Below are 19,006 nucleotides of genomic sequence, written 5' to 3'. Positions count from 1 at the left end.
ATCGAGAACAGTTCAGGAACATCATAAAGAAACATAAACTTAAACAAAAACCAACTGAGAAAAGGACAGGAAACAAATAATTGGAAGAATGCAAGAGAGAGCACAGTGAGCATATGAAGAGAATTTGGGAAGAATGGAGGAAGGAGAAGAAATCATGACTAGTCAAGGTTAATTCCTATCTTAAATGGGAATAATAAATAATAATAATAATAATAAATCATTTTCTTTGTGCCCTTGAAAAAAATGACTAATCAAGGTTAATCACTCTCTCAATAGGGAATAATCAAAAAATAACAATAAATAAATCATTTTCTTTGCGTCCTTTTTAATTCAGCTATATTGTATTTTCTGAAGTTTCACACTGTCATTTGGCAAATAATTACTTTGAGAGGATTTGAAATTTACCTTTTGTTAGATGCAAATCTGAAAAAATATATGCATCAGTGTATTCTAAAAAGGAGTGTTAAAAATACTTATGGATAGGCTTGTTTTGTTGCAAATATCCGTCATCTTCAAAGGCAACAAACAACTGAAAAAACACTGCTGACTGTTTATGGCATTAAGCAGTCAGAAGAATGAAATATAAAATTTATGATTTACTTCATTCATAGTGATACAAATGAACATATATAGTTTCATATTAATGCTACTGCATTACTTTTGAGAAATCATCTTCTGGAATGCCATCTCACACTATGGAAGATCTACTTTACTCTAACATATCAGTTAAAAAACTAATGTGGTGCTGCTACACTATCTTTAACTGAGTGCAAATACCACTGGTACAGATTTCTGAACCATACTGAAGAGCCCCTTTTTGAGTGACCTTATTTCATATTTGTTTCATCAGTAACATTGTGTGAATAGCAATATATGGGAACAGGAATAGTCAGAAGGGACAATACATATTTGTCCTCAGAAATTGTTGTTGAGAACATCCACTATTTGTGATGCACCAGATCAGTGACAATACCATCAAATTTGCCACTGGTCTGTTACAAATGCCTGGTATGTTACCAGAATGACAGTGATTGTCTACTAAACTTGTGGATATCACTTGAAGCCAAGACAGAGATCAGACTTATCTGACAACATGATTTTCAGACAACTCGCAACTCACTGTCTATGCTAATTTGCACATTGAAGTCTAATCAAAATAGAGGTTTTCTTGATATGGACAACACACCATACTGTCTTGGATGGAGAGTCATCGACAGCTGTAGCAGTAGCTTCAGGTGTTTCCCAGAGAGTTATGGCAAATGATATTAATAGTAATCTCTTGACATTTTTCAGGTGAAGCAATTATCTATAATGAGATACTACTTGGATAAAAACAATGGAAATTCCTGGATGGAGCAATAGATAAGATAAGGGAAAAGTAGCTGCCCACTAGTCACAGAACAGTGTGTGGAGCATAGAAATATGTAACAGAAAACTGCATTCACACTAGCTTTCAAGCAATAGGTAATGTGAAAGCTGTTTTCTGTTAGGTGTTCCTGTGCTCCATGGATCAATCTGCCATAGCTGAGTGGTTGTCCAATATAAAACTGCACAAGCATCCAATAATATCTTGGTAAGATTTCAAAGAGGGAAAACACTGGCAATTTGCATCAAATATTCACAAATGTAAAATTATGTAATTCACAAAACAAAGTTATAGTATGCTATTACTATAAAAGAAGTGCATCATAACTGGTCTCAGTCAACTCATAAAAATAACTGGAGATAACAATTTGTGTGAATATGAAATATTGCACAGGCTCAGTCACACAAAAGTGGTAGCAAACTTTGATTTGTTGGAATGATGTTGGCAAAATTCTGTCAGTCTATGAGGGAGATCACTTACAAAACATTTGTGCAACATGCCCTAGAATACTGATCAAGTTTGTGGACCATATCAAATAGGGCAATAGGGGACACTGAATATTGACAAAGAAGGAAAGTATGAATGGCAGCAGGTTTGTTTGACCTATGGCAGAACACTTTGGACATACTGAAAAATCTCAAGTGATAAACATTTGAAGATGGATGCCAACTATTCCATAAAAGCTTACTTAGAAAGTTTCAAGAAACACTAAGAACTGTGGAATCTGGAAATATACTACCCGATGTTGTAGGGACTGTGAAGACTAATTACAGAACACACAGAGACATTTAAGCAGCCATTGAAATATGTCTGCTTGTGTCTGTATGTGTGGATGGATATGTGCGTGTGTACGAGTGTATACCTGTCCTTTTTTCCCCCTAAGGTAAGTCTTTCCGCTCCCGGGATTGGAATGACTCCTTACCCTCTCCCTTAAAACCCACTTCCTTTCGTCTTCCCCTCTCCTTCCCTCTTTCCTGATGAGGCAACAGTTTGTTGCGAAAGCTTGAATTTTGTGTGTATGTTTGTGTTTGTTTGTGTGTCTATCGACCTGCCAGCGCTTTTGTTCGGTAAGTCACCTCATCTTTGTTTTTATATATAATTTTTCCCACGTGGAATGTTTCCTTCCATTATATATATGTACACACATATATATATATATCAATATAATGGAAGGAAACATTCCACGTGGGAAAAATTATATATAAAAACAAAGATGAGGTGACTTACCGAACAAAAACGCTGGCAGGTCGATAGACACACAAACAAACACAAACATACACACAAAATTCAAGCTTTCGCAACAAATTGTTGCCTCATCAGGAAAGAGGGAAGGAGAGGGGAAGACGAAAGGAAGTGGGTTTTAAAGGAGAGGGTAAGGAGTCATTCCAATCCCGGGAGTGGAAAGACTTACCTTAGGGGGAAAAAAGGACGGGTATACACTCGCACACACACACATATCCATCCACACATATACAGACACAAGCAGACATATTTAAAGACAAAGAGTTTGGGCAGAGATGTCAGTCGAGGCAGAAGTGCAGAGGCAAAGATGTTGTTGAATGACAGGTGAGGTATGAGTGGCGGCAACTTGAAATTAGCGGAGATTGAGGCCTGGTGGATAACGGGAAGAGAGGATATATTGAAGAGCAAGTTCCCATCTCCGGAGTTCGGATAGGTTGGTGTTAGTGGGAAGTATCCAGATAACCCGGACGGTGTAACACTGTGCCAAGATGTGCTGGCCATGCACCAAGGCATGTTTAGCCACAGGGTGATCCTCATTACCAACAAACACTGTCTGCCTGTGTCCATTCATGCGAATGGACAGTTTGTTGCTGGTCATTCCCACATAGAATGTGTCACAGTGTAGGCAGGTCAGTTGGTAGATCACGTGGGTGCTTTCACACGTGGCTCTGCCTTTGATCGTGTACTCCTTCCGGGTTACAGGACTGGAGTAGGTGGTGGTGGGAGGGTGCATGGGACAGGTTTTACACCGGGGGCGGTTACAAGGGTAGGAGCCAGAGGGTAGGGAAGGTGGTTTGGGGATTTCATAGGGATGAACTAAGAGGTTACGAAGGTTAGGTGGACGGCGGAAAGACACTCTTGGTGGAGTGGGGAGGATTTCATGAAGGATGGATCTAATTTCTGGGCAGGATTTTAGGAAGTCGTATCCCTGCTGGAGAGCCACATTCAGAATCTGATCCAGTCCCGGAAAGTATCCTGTCACAAGTGGGGCACTTTTGTGGTTCTTCTGTGGGAGGTTCTGGGTTTGAGAGGATGAGGAAGTTGCTCTGGTTATTTGCTTCTGTACCAGGTCGGGAGGGTAGTTGCGGGATGCGAAAGCTGTTGTCAGGTTGTTGGTGTAATGCTTCAGGGATTCCGGACTGGAGCAGATTCGTTTGCCACGAAGACCTAGGCTGTAGGGAAGGGACCGTTTGATGTGGAATGGGTGGCAGCTGTCGTAATGGAGGTACTGTTGCTTGTTGGTGGGTTTGATGTGGACGGACGTGTGAAGTTGGCCATTGGACAGGTGGAGGTCAACATCAAGGAAAGTGGCATGGGATTTGGAGTAGGACCAGGTGAATCTGATGGAACCAAAGGAGTTGAGGTTGGAGAGGAAATTCTGGAGTTCTTCTTCACTGTGAGTCCAGATCATGAAGATGTCATCAATAAATCTGTACCAAACTTTGGGTTGGCAGGCCTGGGTAACCAAGAAGGCTTCCTCTAAGCGACCCATGAATAGGTTGGCGTACGAAGGGGCCATCCTGATACCCATGGCTGTTCCCTTTAATTGCTGGTATGTCTGGCCTTCAAAAGTGAAGAAGTTGTGGGTCAGGATGAAGCTGGCTAAGGTAATGAGGAAAGAGGTTTTAGGTAGGGTGGCAGGTGATCGGCGTGAAAGGAAGTGCTCCATCGCAGCGAGGCCCTGGACGTGTGGGATATTTGTGTATAAGGAAGTGGCATCAATGGTTACAAGGATGGTTTCTGGGGGTAACGGATTGGGTAAGGATTCCAGGCGTTCGAGAAAGTGGTTGGTGTCTTTGATGAAGGATGGGAGACTGCACGTAATGGGTTGAAGGTGTTGATCTACGTAGGCAGAGATACGTTCTGTGGGGGCTTGGTAACCAGCTACAATGGGACGGCCAGGATGATTGGGTTTGTGAATTTTAGGAAGAAGGTAGAAGGTAGGGGTGCGGGGTGTCGGTGGGGTCAGGAGGTTGATGGAGTCAGGTGAAAGGTTTTGTAGGGGGCCTAAGGTTCTGAGGATTCCCTGAAGCTCCGCCTGGACATCAGGAATGGGATTACCTTGGCAAACTTTGTATGTGGTGTTGTCTGAAAGCTGACGCAGTCCCTCAGCCACATACTCCCGACGATCAAGTACCACGGTCGTGGAACCCTTGTCCGCCGGAAGAATGATGATGGACCGGTCAGCCTTCAGATCACGGATAGCCTGGGCTTCAGCAGTGGTGATGTTGGGAGTAGGATTAAGGTTTTTTAAGAAGGATTGAGAGGCAAGGCTGGAAGTCAGAAATTCCTGGAAGGTTTGGAGAGGGTGATTTTGAGGAAGAGGAGGTGGGTCCCGCTGTGACGGAGGACGGAACTGTTCCAGGCAGGGTTCAATTTGGATAGTGTCTTGGGGAGTTGGATCATTAGGGGTAGGATTAGGATCATTTTTCTTCGTGGCAAAGTGATACTTCCAGCAGAGAGTACGAGTGTAGGACAGTAAATCTTTGACGAGGGCTGTTTGGTTGAATCTGGGAGTGGGGCTGAAGGTGAGGCCTTTGGATAGGACAGAGGTTTCAGATTGGGAGAGAGGTTTGGAGGAAAGGTTAACTACTGAGTTAGGGTGTTGTGGTGCCAGATTGTGTTGCTTGGAATTTTGAGGTTTTGGAGGGAGTGGAGCTGGAAGTGGGAGACTGAGTAGATGGGAGAGACTGGGTTTGTGTGCAATGAGAGGTGGTTGAGGTTTGCTGGAAAGGTTGTGAAGGGTGAGTGAGTTGCCTTTCCGGAGGTGGGAAACCAGGAGATTGGATAGTTTTTTTAGGTGAAGGGTGGCATGCTGCTCTAATTTGCGGTTGGCCTGGAGGAGGATGCTCTGAATAGCCGGTGTGGATGTGGGAGAGGAAAGATTGAGGACTTTTATTAAGGATAGGAGTTGACGGGTGTGTTCATTGGCTGAGTTGATGTGTAGGTGAAGGATTAGGTGGGTGAGGGCAATGGATTGTTCGGTTTGGAACTGGTATAGGGACTGATGGAAAGAAGGGTTGCAGCCAGAGATGGGAACTTTAAGTGTGAGGCCTTTGGGGGTTATGCCAAATGTCAGACAAGCCTGAGAAAATAAAATATGTGAGCGTAATCTGGCTAGGGTGAAGGCATGTTTGCGGAGGGAATGTAAATAAAACTTAATGGGGTCGTTGTGGGGGTGTTGTGAGGGTGACATGGTATTAGAAGGTGGAAAGTGTAACATGAGATTGAAATGAAAATGAAAGATAAAAATATATGGGGAGAGATAAGGGTGAACTAGAAAATAACTGGAGATCTGGTATGAAAAAATGCGAAAAAGTGTTGGTTAAGTTGATCCTGTGGTGAACTTGGGTTGGTAGACAGCGATGTGCATGAAGGTTAGGTGGTTGTGTTGCCGCTAAAACACGTTAAAGGACGGAGAAATTCGGGAAAATTTCGAAAAAACGTGTAAATGTATTAAAAGGCGTGGTGTTGTGGTGAAAGATTACGAAAATGGGGCTAACAATTGTAAATAATGACGTTAAAACCGGTGGAGAGCGGCTAAAAATGATCAGTGATGTACGAAAAACGGAAGTGGAAATAAAGTAAAAGTTATTAGAACTAGCCGAAATGGTTGTTTAATACGTGAAGGCAGCTGTTATTGAACTAGAAACGGTTAGCGGTATTGTTGAAAGCGCAAAATAAAAATTTTTTGGTTATGGTTTGGAAGTGGGTTACGTATTATAGAGTATATATAGGCGGGATAAAATTGTATTACGGTAAAAAGGGAGGGTGAATAGAAAGTGAGACCACTGGTAAACGCAGAAAGAGAAAATAAGACGACAGGAAAGATTTCGAGATGCAACAGCGACAATAACAAACGTAATTGTTGGGTTCAAATTAATGATATGGTTATAATAGAGGGAAACATTCCATGTAGGAAATATATATCTAAAAACAAAGATGATGTGACTTACCAAATGAAAGTGCTGGCAGGTCGACAGACACACAAACAAACACAAACATACACACAAAATTCTAGCTTTCGCAACCAACGGTTGCCTCGTCAGGAAAGAGGGAAGGAGAGGGAAAGATGAAAGGATTTGGGTTTTAAGGGAGAGGGTAAGGAGTCATTCCAATCCCGGGAGCGGAAAGACTTACCTTAGGGGGAAAAAAGGACGGGTATACACTCGCACACACACACATATCCATCCACACATATACAGACACAAGCAGACATATTTAAAGACAAAGAGTTTGGGCAGAGATGTCAGTCGAGGCAGAAGTGCAGAGGCAAAGATGTTGTTGAATGACAGGTGAGGTATGAGTGGCGGCAACTTGAAATTAGCGGAGATTGAGGCCTGGTGGATAACGGGAAGAGAGGATATATTGAAGAGCAAGTTCCCATCTCCGGAGTTCGGATAGGTTGGTGTTAGTGGGAAGTATCCAGATAACCCGGACGGTGTAACACTGTGCCAAGATGTGCTGGCCATGCACCAAGGCATGTTTAGACACAGGGTGATCCTCATTACCAACAAACACTGTCTGCCTGTGTCCATTCATGCGAATGGACAGTTTGTTGCTGGTCATTCCCACATAGAATGCGTCACAGTGTAGGCAGGTCAGTTGGTAGATCACGTGGGTGCTTTCACACGTGGCTCTGCCTTTGATCGTGTACACCTTCCGGGTTACAGGACTGGAGTAGGTGGTGGTGGGAGGGTGCATGGGACAGGTTTTACACTGGGGGCGGTTACAAGGGTAGGAAGTGCATCTTGGTGCTTTGCCACATTACACCTCTGGCCATGAGCTTTTATTATGCACAGTATGAATCGAATCTGAATTTCACAATTGGCGGCCTCCCCTTGTAAATTAACAATGAAGATGAAGATAAATTTGCAAATCTCATGAAAAAAATATTTTTAAATTTCATAAAACAAAACTTAGCTCTCCTTGGCTCAGAATAGAGGACTGTGTAATGTAGAAGTGAAAGAAAAAGAGTACTTTATTGTTTATTCTATTTCAATAGGAATTAAAATGAAGTAAGAAAACAGTCAGTACTGTGTGACGGAGATAAGAGGTACTGCTTAACTTTTGCTTACCTCGATGTTTTTCTCCACTGCATAATATTCTTTTGTAAATATTTCTCAATTTTGTCCTGCAGTTGCTGCACAGCTGAAAGGGATGTCTCACTGTATTCAAGTGATGGAGGTTGAACACTTCCTGTAGGTGCACTCACATTTCTGCCAAATGCTGGATACCAATCTGACTTTCGGCTCACATCAAAACGTGTTCTATGGGGCATCTCTTCATTCTGAATATTTGCCCATACCTATTAAAACAAATGAGTATTTTACAACATAACTTTTACAGCAATATTTTAATATTGTTATTCAAGTTTGTGAAATAAGACATTTGTCTTACAAAAGAAATTAAACAAATGAAATTACTTTATTTACTTATTAAATAATAATATAGGAAAAGTACTCACATAAGCAAAGATACACACATGGCATAAGCATTGTAAAGTCTTGGGATTATGGAGATTTCAGGGCTGAAGATTGTCTTCAGCTGCTAAAAAGTAGCAATATTCACTGAAAACAGGCTTATACCCTTGTGGTACATAGATAGCAGTGTTGGATACGTAGCAGGGTAATTAGTAGAAAGTAAGCTGGTAACAGAATACCAACAGCAGCTACAGAATATAACTGTGGATGTAACAGCTTTACCGGTACATTTAACGTGTTGAATTCAGCTATGCTAACCACAAATAGTTTTAAATGTGTCTGTTGGTAATATTGAAATTTTGCCTTCTGAAGGGCTAGCTGAATTATACTTATAGTAACCATCTGTCATTACATTACATTGGTCTCTTTGGTGTGATGTCACGTGTGCTGGACTGCTGTTGAAATTGCTCGCCAATATTTTATAAGATTTTAGCCTCCAGTTTCTTATTTTAAAGTTTATTTGTGTTAATACTTGCTGTAAAAGTAACTTATTAGTGGATTTTCATTACTTTCAGTCTTTCTTTCTGTGTTATTGACTCAACTGCTCTGGTATTCATGAGTGTGCTTATGTCGGTCATGCGAGTCTCACGCCTCAGTCGTGTGCTTACATTTCGTGGCGTGCTGTTGCAGCTGTAGCAGTTATAAAGCTAAGTACTGACAAAGTTGTTTATGCACTGTTATACAGTTATTAAATTTAACAGTTTTCAACAGTGTTTCATGCTGTTTGTGGTGAAATAACGATTTAATAAACTTTTGGAAATGTTCCCTCACTGTGTTTTTCTTAGTTTTCTGTGTGTTGAAGTTGTTTAGTAAATTTCAAGCTTTAGTTTTCAGCTGATGTTTCCTATTGTTTCTAGTGAAATATTTTAGTAAAATTTTCATTCACTGTTTTAACCTCATTGAGCATTTCAGTGACCACTTGAATTTTTGGTTTTAGCTAATAAATTTTGTGAAGTTTTGTTGGTATTGGTATTAGTTGTGGTTTAGTAGTATTAATAAAAGTTGTTGCTTTCTTAGTAGAGGGAAACTTTCGAGACTGCTATTGTTAGTTCTATAAATAGTTCTACTGGTGTAACTGAACTTAGATAAGTAGACATTTAGTTTTTTTCAGTAACTCTAAAATTTTACCAAGAGTGAGAAGTGTGGGCTCTGTTGTAGGTTTGTGAGTAGTTGGTTACGGTGTGGGGTTTGTTCAAAATATTTTCATTGAGGGGAATACAGTGGGCAAGCTAGTGGGCATTCTAGAAAGATCCTCTCCTGGGAATGCAGAATCTGTAGTAGAAATAAGTTGATACAGGAACAGGAGAAGAAGGTCTGTGCCCTTCAGGTGCAGTTACAATACACAAAGGAGGAACTAAATAGGTTGAGGAGGGTGAATGGGGCTGGGGAATGGGAACTGGCAGTTGGCAAGAAGGCAGCTAGGAGGATCAGGTATTCAGGCAGTCGTACTTAGAGTATACGCAATAGATTTGACCAACTCTCAGAGTTGAGGGGAGAGGAGCCTTGTGTAGCTATAGATGTAGGAAACATGCAGCAGCCTCAGCAGTTAGGAGGACTAAGTCAGTTTCAAAGTCTCACAGAAAGAAGAAGGTTCTGCTGCTAGGTAGTTCACACAGTAGAGATGTGGGCCAGCACTTGCAGGAAGTGTTGGGGAGTGAGTACCATGTCACCAGCTTTGTGAAGCCTAGTGCAGGGTTGGGCATCACTATCAGCCTCATCTTAATGCAGCAGCTGTTAAGTGCATTAACATGGGGCTGGAGAAGGCACTGCTGGCATGGGCCACATTGCAGTGGTGCACGTTGAGTCTATTAGTAGATTGGATTTCACTAGGCATGGCCTGCACCTCAATAGGCATGGGAAGGGGAGGCTGGCAAAGCTTATAGGTGACAGTGTAGTGTGTGGTGGCGGTGGGATCACTCATGGAAGAATTCCTGTAGTAGTTGGTGTCACAGCTACACCTTTTTTAGATTGAAGTCAGCTGATAGGTATACCTGCTTAAAAGAAGTCCCTCAACTAAGGTATCACCTTCACAGGATGTCATGTTACCATGTAGAGAAGGAATTAGCAAATTTCATCAAAACATAAGAGGTATTACAGATAAAGTTAGTGAACTGCTTATAGATGTTGACTCTGAAATTATTGGTATAGTGGAGCACCACTTAAATAATTTGACAATTCAAAGGCATCCTTTACCAGGATACAGATTAGCTGGCAGTTTTTTAAGGAGTCCCTTGTGGAGTGGGGGAGTGGCTATGTTTGTAAAAAACAGTATTCCATTTGAGTCCATAGACGTATCACGGCATTGCACTGAACAGATATTTGAATTTTGTGCAGGGGCAGTTGAATTTAGTGAAACTAAACTTCTAATTTTTGTGGTTTATATGTCCCCTAACTCTGACTTCAGAGTGTTTCTGCTCAAGCTAGAGAGGGTTCTTGATTCACTTTATAGGAAAAACCAGAAATTCGTTATATGTGGTGACTTCAGTATTAATTTTGTATATGATTGTGCAAGAAAAAGGATGTTGGTAGATCTCCTAAATTCATAAGATCTGATGCAGACTGTGTTTTTTCCAACTAGGGTGCAGGGGAACAGTAGCACAGCCACAGGTAATATTTTTATTCATTCTTCATTACTAGATGGGCATTCTGTTAGTAAAAGGGTGAAGGCCCTTTCAGACCATGATGCACAGATTTTTACACTAAAAGTCTTTTTTACTCAAACAAACATCACATATAATTACAAATTATGTAGGGAAGTTAATCTAACAGCAATTGAGAGTTTTTTTAAATCTTGTCAAGGAACAAGAGTGGCAGGACATTTATAGTGCCAATAACATAGATGACAAATATAATGCTTTCCTTGACACATTTCTCATGCTCTTTGAGAGTTGCTTTCCATCAGAATGTTCTAAATGTGGTACTAGCAGTAAAAGGTGGCCTGGGTGGCTGACTAGTGGGATAAGGATATCATGTAGAACAAAGTGGGAATAATATCAAAATGTTAGAAGTAGTCACAATCAAGCTACAGTAGCCCATAACAAAGAGTATTGTAAGGTGATTAAGTTATTAGGAAAGCAAAGAGTATGTGTTATGCAAACAGAATAGCTAATTCACAGGACAAAATTAAAACCATATGGTCAGTAATGAAGGAAGTGTCTCGTCAACAGCACGAGGTCAACAATATAAAAGTCAGTTCATAGTAAAAATATTTCTGTTGATGATAAATCAGATATATGTACAGCATTTAACAATCATTTTCTGAGCATTGCAGGCGAATTAAATAATAATTTAGTTTCTATAGGGAATCACGTAACTCTCTTGGCAAATGCCTTTCCAGGACTGATGTCTGAAATACTCCTCTGTGATAATAGACAAGGGGGAGATTGAGTCAATAATTAAATCACTGAAGACTAAGGATGCTCATGGATATGATGGAGTGCCTAGCAGAATATTAAAGTACTGTGCTGCACCTGTTAGCCCTGTACTTAGCCATATTTGTAATTTTTCCATTAGGAATGGTCAGACTCCTGAACGATTAAAGTACTCAGTAGTAAAGCTGTTTTATAAAAGGGGAGAAAGGGATAAGTAGACAATTTTAGACCTATTTCTATGCTATCAGTATTTGCTAAAGTTATTGAAATGGCTGTGTATGTAAGGATAATTGATCATTTTATATCACATAATTTGCTATCAAATGCACAGTTCGGCTTTGGAAGTTGTTTAACAACTTTTCTCTGTGAGGTACTGGGTGGGTTAAACAAAAGGTTTTGAACACTAGGCATATTTTTTGATTTAACTAAGATGTTTGACTGTGTTGATTACAAAATATTACTCCAGAAGTTGGACCATTACAGAATACAGTGTCGTCGTAACTGCTGTCCGCTTCATGTCTGCCGTGCAGCGAGCTACCATAATTTAAGTATTAACTGTATTTTTCTTCCGTGTGTTTTTGCTTTTAGGAAGCTTTAATTGTCGAGTGCTATTAATAGTTCCATAGATTTCGTGTTTGTTTTGAATACAGTCAGAGAGAGTCCCTTTAGTCAACCATAATGCCAGTAGTGCTAGTGTTTGTTTTCAATACAATCCAGAGACAGGTAGTGCTATTTTCATTGTTTTCTACAAGAAGTGGCTAGCAACCACAGTTTAGTGAATAAACAGCCGCCTTTAGTGAACTAGCAGTCTAGTTAAAAGTTGATTAACTCTCTTCAGTAAATTGATTCCTTAGGATGGATAGGATGTGTGACTGCTGTGTACGGACGCAGGAGGAGCTGGCCACTGTTCGTGATCAGCTGAGCGTGTTGATGGCCGCAGTCAGCCGTCTTCAGGCTGCTGCCTCAGAGTGTAGCGGCAGTGGGGAGTCTGGTGCGTCGCAAGGTACACCCCAGGTGTTACATGCTTCACCCACTGTCCCTGCTGTCGAGACATCTTCGCGGGTACCGGGCGCGGTTGGGCCACCCTCTCCCCAAGGGGAGTGGCGGGTTCAGCGGCATTCGCGGCGCACGAGGCGGACGGTCAATGTGGAGGCTGGCCGTGTGGCATCGCCCGCTCTGCCTGTGAGTGGACATGTGGCTGCTCCTTCAGCAAGGTCCGAGCAGGCACACGGGGGAGGGGTTTATTAGTTATTGGGAGCTCCAACGTTACGCAGGTGATGGAGCCCCTTAGGGAAATAGTGGGAAGGTCGGGGAAGAAGGCCAGTGTTCACTCTGTCTGCTTGCCGGGGGGTCTCATCCGAGATGTGGAGGAGGCCCTACCGGCGGCGATAGAGAGCACTGGGTGCACCCGACTGCAAATTGTTGCTCATGTCGGCACCAATGACTCCTGCCGTCTGGGTTCAGAGGTCATCCTCAGTTCGTACAGGCGGTTGGCGGAATTGGTGAAGGCGGAAAGCCTTGCTCACGGGGTGGAATCAGAGCTAACTAATTGTAGTATCGTTCCCAGAACCGGACGGTGTCCTCTGGTTTGGAGCCGAGTGGAAGGCTTAAACCAGAGGCTCAGACAATTCTGCGGAGATCTAGGGTGCAAATTTCTCGACCTCCGCTATCGGGTGGAGAAATGTAGGGTCCCCCTGAATAGGTCAGGCGTGCACTACATGCCGGAAGCAGCTACAAGGGTAGCGGAGTACGTGTGGAGTGCACATGGGGGTTTTTTAGGTTAGAGAATCCCCTCCCTAGGCCCGACAAGACGCCTCCTGAGACGCGGCAAGGTAGGAGTAGGCAAAATGCAACAGGGAATAACAATATTAATGTGCTAATAGTAAACTGCAGGAGCATCTACAGAAAGGTCCCAGAACTGCTCTCATTAATAAACGGTCACAACGCCCATATAGTACTAGGGACAGAAAGTTGGCTGAAACCAGACGTAAACAGTAATGAAATCCTAAACTCAGATTGGAATGTATACCGCAGAGACAGGCTGGACAGTGAAGGGGGGGGTGTGTTTGTAGCGATAAGAAGTGCAATAGTATCGAAGGAAATTGACGGAGATCCGAAATGTGAAATGATTTGGGTGAAGGTCACGGTTAAAGCAGGCTCAGACATGGTAATTGGATGTCTCTATAGGCCACCTGGCTCAGCAGCTGTTGTGGCTGAGCACCTGAAGGATAATTTGGAAAATATTTTGAGTAGATTTCCCCACCATGTTATAGTTCTGGGTGGAGATTTTAATTTGCCGGATATGGACTGGGAGACTCAAACGTTCATAACGGGTGGCAGGGACAAAGAATCCAGTGAAATATTTTTAAGTGCTTTATCTGAAAACTACCTTGAGCAGTTAAACAGAGAACCGACTCGTGGCGATAACATATTAGACCTTCTGGTGACAAGCAGACCCAAACTATTTGAAAAAGTTAACGCAGAACAGGGAATCAGCGATCATAAAGCGGTTACGGCATCGATGATTTCAGCCGTAAATAGGAATATTAAAAAGGGTAGGAAGATTTTTCTGTTTAGAAAAAGTGACAAAAAGCAGATTTCAGAGTACCTGTTGGCTCAACACAAAAGTTTTGTCTCAAGTACAGATAGTGTTGAGGATCAGTGGACAAAGTTCAAAACCGTCGTACATAATGCGTTAGATGAGTATGTGCCAAGCAAGATCATAAGAGATGGAAAAGAGCCACCGTGGTACAACAACCGAGTTAGAAAACTGCTGCGGAAGCAAAATGAACTTCACAGCAAACATAAACATAGCCAAAGCCTTGCAGACAAACAAAAATTACGCGAAGCGAAATGTAGTGTGAGGAGGGCTATGCGAGAGGCGTTCAATGAATTCGAAAGTAAAGTTCTATGTACTGACTTGGCAGAAAATCCTAAGAAATTTTGGTCTTATGTCAAAGCGGTAGGTGGATCAAAACAAAATGTCCAGACACTCTGTGACCAAAATGGTACTGAAACAGAGGATGACAGACTAAAGGCCGAAATACTAAATGTATTTTTCCAAAGTTGTTTCACAGAGGAAGACTGCACTGTAGTTCCTTCTCTAGATTGTCGCACAGATGACAAAATGGTAGATATCGAAATAGACGACAGAGGGATAGAGAAACAATTAAAATTGCTCAAAAGAGGAAAGGCCTCTGGACCTGATGGGATACCAGTTCAATTTTACACAGAGTACGCGAAGGAACTTGCCCCCCTTCTTGCAGCGGTGTACCGTGGGTCTCTAGAAGAGCGTAGCGTTCCAAAGGATTGGAAAAGGGCACAGGTCATCCCCGTTTTCAAGAAGGGACGATGAACAGATGTGCAGAACTATAGACCTATATCTCTAACGTCGATCAGTTGTAGAATTTTGGAACACGTATTATGTTCGAGTATAATGACTTTTCTGGAGACTAGAAATCTACTCTGTAGGAATCAGCATGGGTTTTGAAAAAGACGGTCATGTGAAACCCAGCTCGCGCTATTCGTCCACGAGACTCAGAGGGCCATAGACACGTGTTCACAGGTAGATGCCGTGTTTCTTGACTTCCGTAAGGCGATCGATACAGTTCCCCACAGTCGTTTAATGAACAAAGTAAGAGCATATGGACTATCAGACCAATTGTGTGATTGGATTGAGGAGTTCCTAGATAACAGGACGCAGCATGTCATTCTCAATGGAGGGAAGTCTTCCGAAGTAAGAGTGATTTCAGGTGTGCCACAGGGGAGTGTCATAGGACCGTTGCTATTCACAATATACATAAATGACCTGGTGGATGACATCGGAAGTTCACTGAGGCTTTTTGCAGATGATGCTGTGGTGTATCGAGAGGTTGTAACAATGGAAAATTGTACTGAAATGCAGGAGGATCTGCAGCGAATTGATGCATGGTGCAGGGAATGGCAATTGAATCTCAATGTAGACAAGTGTAATGTGCTGCGAATACACAGAAAGATAGATCCTTTATCATTTAGCTACAAAATAGCAGGTCAGGAACTGGAAGCAGTTAATACCGTAAATTATCTGGGAGTACGCATTGGGAGTGATTTAAAATGGAATGATCATATAATGTTGATCGTTGGTAAAGCAGATGCCAGACTGAGATTCATTGGAAGAATCCTAAGGAAATGCAATCCGAAAACAAAGGAAGTAGGTTACAGTACGCTTGTTCACCCACTGCTTGAATACTGCTCAGCAGTGTGGGATCCGTACCAGATAGGGTTGATACAAGATATAGAGAAGATCCAACTGAGAGCAGCGCGCTTCGTTACAGGATCGTTTAGTAATCGCGAAAGCGTTACGGAGATGATAGATAAACTCCAGTGGAAGACTCTGCAGGAGAGACGCTCAGTAGCTCGGTACGGGCTTTTGTCAAAGTTTCGAGAACATACCTTCACCGAAGAGTCAAGCAGTATATTGCTCCCTCCTACGTATATCTTGTGAAGAGAGCATGAGGATAAAATCAGAGAGATTAGAGCCCACACAGAGGCATACCGACAATCCTTCTTTCCATGAACAATACGAGACTGGAATAGAAGGGAGAACCGATAGAGGTACTCAAGGTACCCTCCGCGACACACCGTCAGGTGGTTTGCGGAGTATGGATGTAGATGTAGATGTAGATACAGGGAGTAGCTCACAACTGGTACACCTTTTACTTCAATACACAGCAAAAGGTCATTATTCACAGTGTCGAGGATGTCTGTGATGTGGGGTCTGAGTGGGATACGGTCAAATGGGGGATGTCCCACGGATCAGTGTTGGGGCCACTCCAGTTCCTTATTTATGTAAATGATATGCCCTCTAGTATTACGGGTAACACTAAAATATTTTTGTTTGCTGATGACACTAGCTTGGTAGTAAAGGATGTTGTGTGCAACATTGGCTCGGTTTCAAATAGTGCAGTTCATGACATAAGTTCATGGCTTGTACAAAATAAACAAACGCTAGATCACAGTAAGACTCACTCAGTTTTTACAGTTTCTAACACACAATTGAACAGAAGCCAAACGTTTTAATTTCACAGAACGAGCATATGATTAGTGAAACTGAACAGTTCAAATTCCTAGGTGTTCAGATAGATAGTAAGCTGTCATGGAAAGCCCAAGTTCAGGATCTTGTTCAAAGGCTTAATGCTGCCATTTTTACTATTCGAACAGTATTTGAAGTAAATGATTTTTCGACACAAAAATTAGTCTACTTTGCTTATTTTCATTCGCTTATGTCATACGGTATTATATTTGGGGTAACTCTTCCCATTCTAAAAGGATATTTTGGCTCAGAAACGGGCAGTTTGGGCAATAAGTGGCATGAGTTCATGAACCTCTTGTCGATCCCTGTTCACTAGTCTGGGTATTCTGACACTGGCCTCTCAATATATATATTCTTTACTGTTGTTTCTTGTTAACAATATCAGCTTATTCCCAAGAATAAGCAGCTTTCACTCAGTTAACACTTGGCAGAAATCCAACCTGCATTTGGATTGGACTTCCTTAACTCTTGTGCAGAAAGGTGTGTAGTATACTGCTGCATCCATTTTCAATAACCTATCACAAGAATTCAAAAATCGTAGGAATAATTCACACACTTTCAAATCGAAACTGAAGAGTTTCCTCAAGGGTCACTCTTTCTATCCTGTTGAGGAGTTCCTTGAAAAATTAAGCTGATTCTTATGTTATATTGTTGATTGTGTTTACTTAAATTTATGGCTTGATATTTTTATCTGTTATTACTTTTATGTTGTAATTTCATGAACTGACACATTCCATGGCCTTGGAGATTTGCTCCTCAATTTGGTCCTGCAAAACTTGACATGTAAATAAATAAATAAAATGTCATGTCACACATGTTGTTTGCATGTGTTTACAAGCACTGCACTGTCAAACATTTCAGGCCAGTCACTAGAGGAACTGTGTTTTATATATGCCGTTTGATTTTGTTTATTCTTTGATGTATGCTTTTTACATTTTTGTTTCTTCTGTGCCTTGTTTACTGCATAGTTACTGGATAACTTGTATGTTCTGCTATCTGTGGATTAATGTTGAGTTGTGAGCTTGTGTTCTCAGAAGCTATTATATTTTGTCACCATTTCTCCTGTGACTGCATTCAATGAAGTTTGTCACTGGTTGCAAAAGGGAGTTTTTCGTGTAGCCCAGTTTCATCATATTGAGATACAAGGATTAAACTGTTGAACATTAGCCTACCTGGCTTGTACTGACAATACTCATGGTCAAACAGGCTCAAGAGTTCCCAATACAGCACAGAAATTGATAAGGTATCAAACACTACTGATCAGCCACCTATCTAATAGCCGGCATGTCCACATTTGGCACAGATAACATCAGCGATGCATCTACATCTACATCTACATCCATACTCCGCAAGCCACCTGACGGTGTGTGGCAGAGGTTACCTCGAGTACCTCTATCAGTTCTCCCTTCTATTCCAGTCTCGTATTGCTCCCTCTGTGTGTGCTCTAATCTCTCTGATTTGTAGGAGGGAGCAATATACTGCTTGCCTCCTCAGTGAAAGTATGTTCTCAAAACTTCAACAAAAGCTCGTACCGAGTTACTGAGTGCCTCTCTTGCAGAGTCTTCCATTGCACAATGCATCATGGTATGAAAGCAATGAGGCCTTGGTAGGTTGCTGAAGGGGGCTGGCACCACATCTGCACACACATCACCTAATTCCCGAAAATTCCATGTACAGAGACGAGGAGCTCTGATGCCACATTCAGTCACTTCCCAGATGTGTCTGATTGGGTTCAGATCTGGCAAATTGGGGGGGGGGGGGGGGGGGGAGGGGGGGGGGCAGCACATCAACTGGAACACGGCTTTGTGACATGGTGCATTATCTTGTTGAAAAATGCTACTGTCATTGGGAAACACGATCATCATGAAGGGATGTATGTTGTCTGCAACCAATGTACGATACCCCTTGGCTTTCAGCGTGCCTTGCACGAGCTCACCTGGCCTCATTGACTCCCAAGTGAATGTCCCCCACATGAGCTCCACCAGACTTATGGATGCCCAAGTGAATGTCCCCCCCCCCTCCCCCCAGAGCATAATGGAGCCACCACCAGCTTGTCTCAGGTGTCAAGGAGCTATTCCGCTGGAAGTCGACAAATTCGTGCTCTCTCATCAGCATGATGAAGAAGGTATCAGAACTCACTACACTATGCAATGCTCTGCTACTGTGCCAATGCCCAGTGCTGATAGTCTCATGCCCATTTCAGTTGTAGTTGCTGATGTCATAGCATTAACAGTGGCCATGCATGTATCATTGGCTGCAGAGGCCCATTGTTAGGAGTGTTTGGTGCACTGTGTGTTCACATACACTTGTACTCTGCCAGCATTAAAGTCTGATGTTAGTTCCACCACTTTCTTGCACCTGTCCTGTTTTACCAGTCTGCACAGCCTACAATGTCCGACATCTGTAACGAGGAGTGACTGCTCAACCTCACAACATCTAGACGTGGTTTCACCTTGTGTTGAAGACACTCACA

General features: G+C 42.2%; 1 protein-coding gene across 1 annotated transcript in view; it reads right to left on the bottom strand.

Annotated features, from left to right (window-relative positions):
* Positions 1 to 19,006, bottom strand: part of LOC126473567 (coiled-coil and C2 domain-containing protein 2A) — a 574,642-nt gene that overhangs the window by 10,144 nt on the left and 545,492 nt on the right. Inside the window, exon 24 of the mRNA XM_050100701.1 lies at positions 7,687 to 7,916. Within this exon, the coding sequence (XP_049956658.1) occupies positions 7,687 to 7,916 (230 nt within the window). The remainder of the gene's footprint in view (positions 1 to 7,686; positions 7,917 to 19,006) is intronic.

This window comes from Schistocerca serialis, chromosome 4 (assembly GCF_023864345.2).
Source record: "Schistocerca serialis cubense isolate TAMUIC-IGC-003099 chromosome 4, iqSchSeri2.2, whole genome shotgun sequence".
Lineage (NCBI taxonomy): Eukaryota > Metazoa > Arthropoda > Insecta > Orthoptera > Acrididae > Schistocerca > Schistocerca serialis.
The sequence above is the reverse complement of the archived record's forward strand: the minus strand, read 5'-3'. Positions and strand labels throughout refer to the sequence as shown.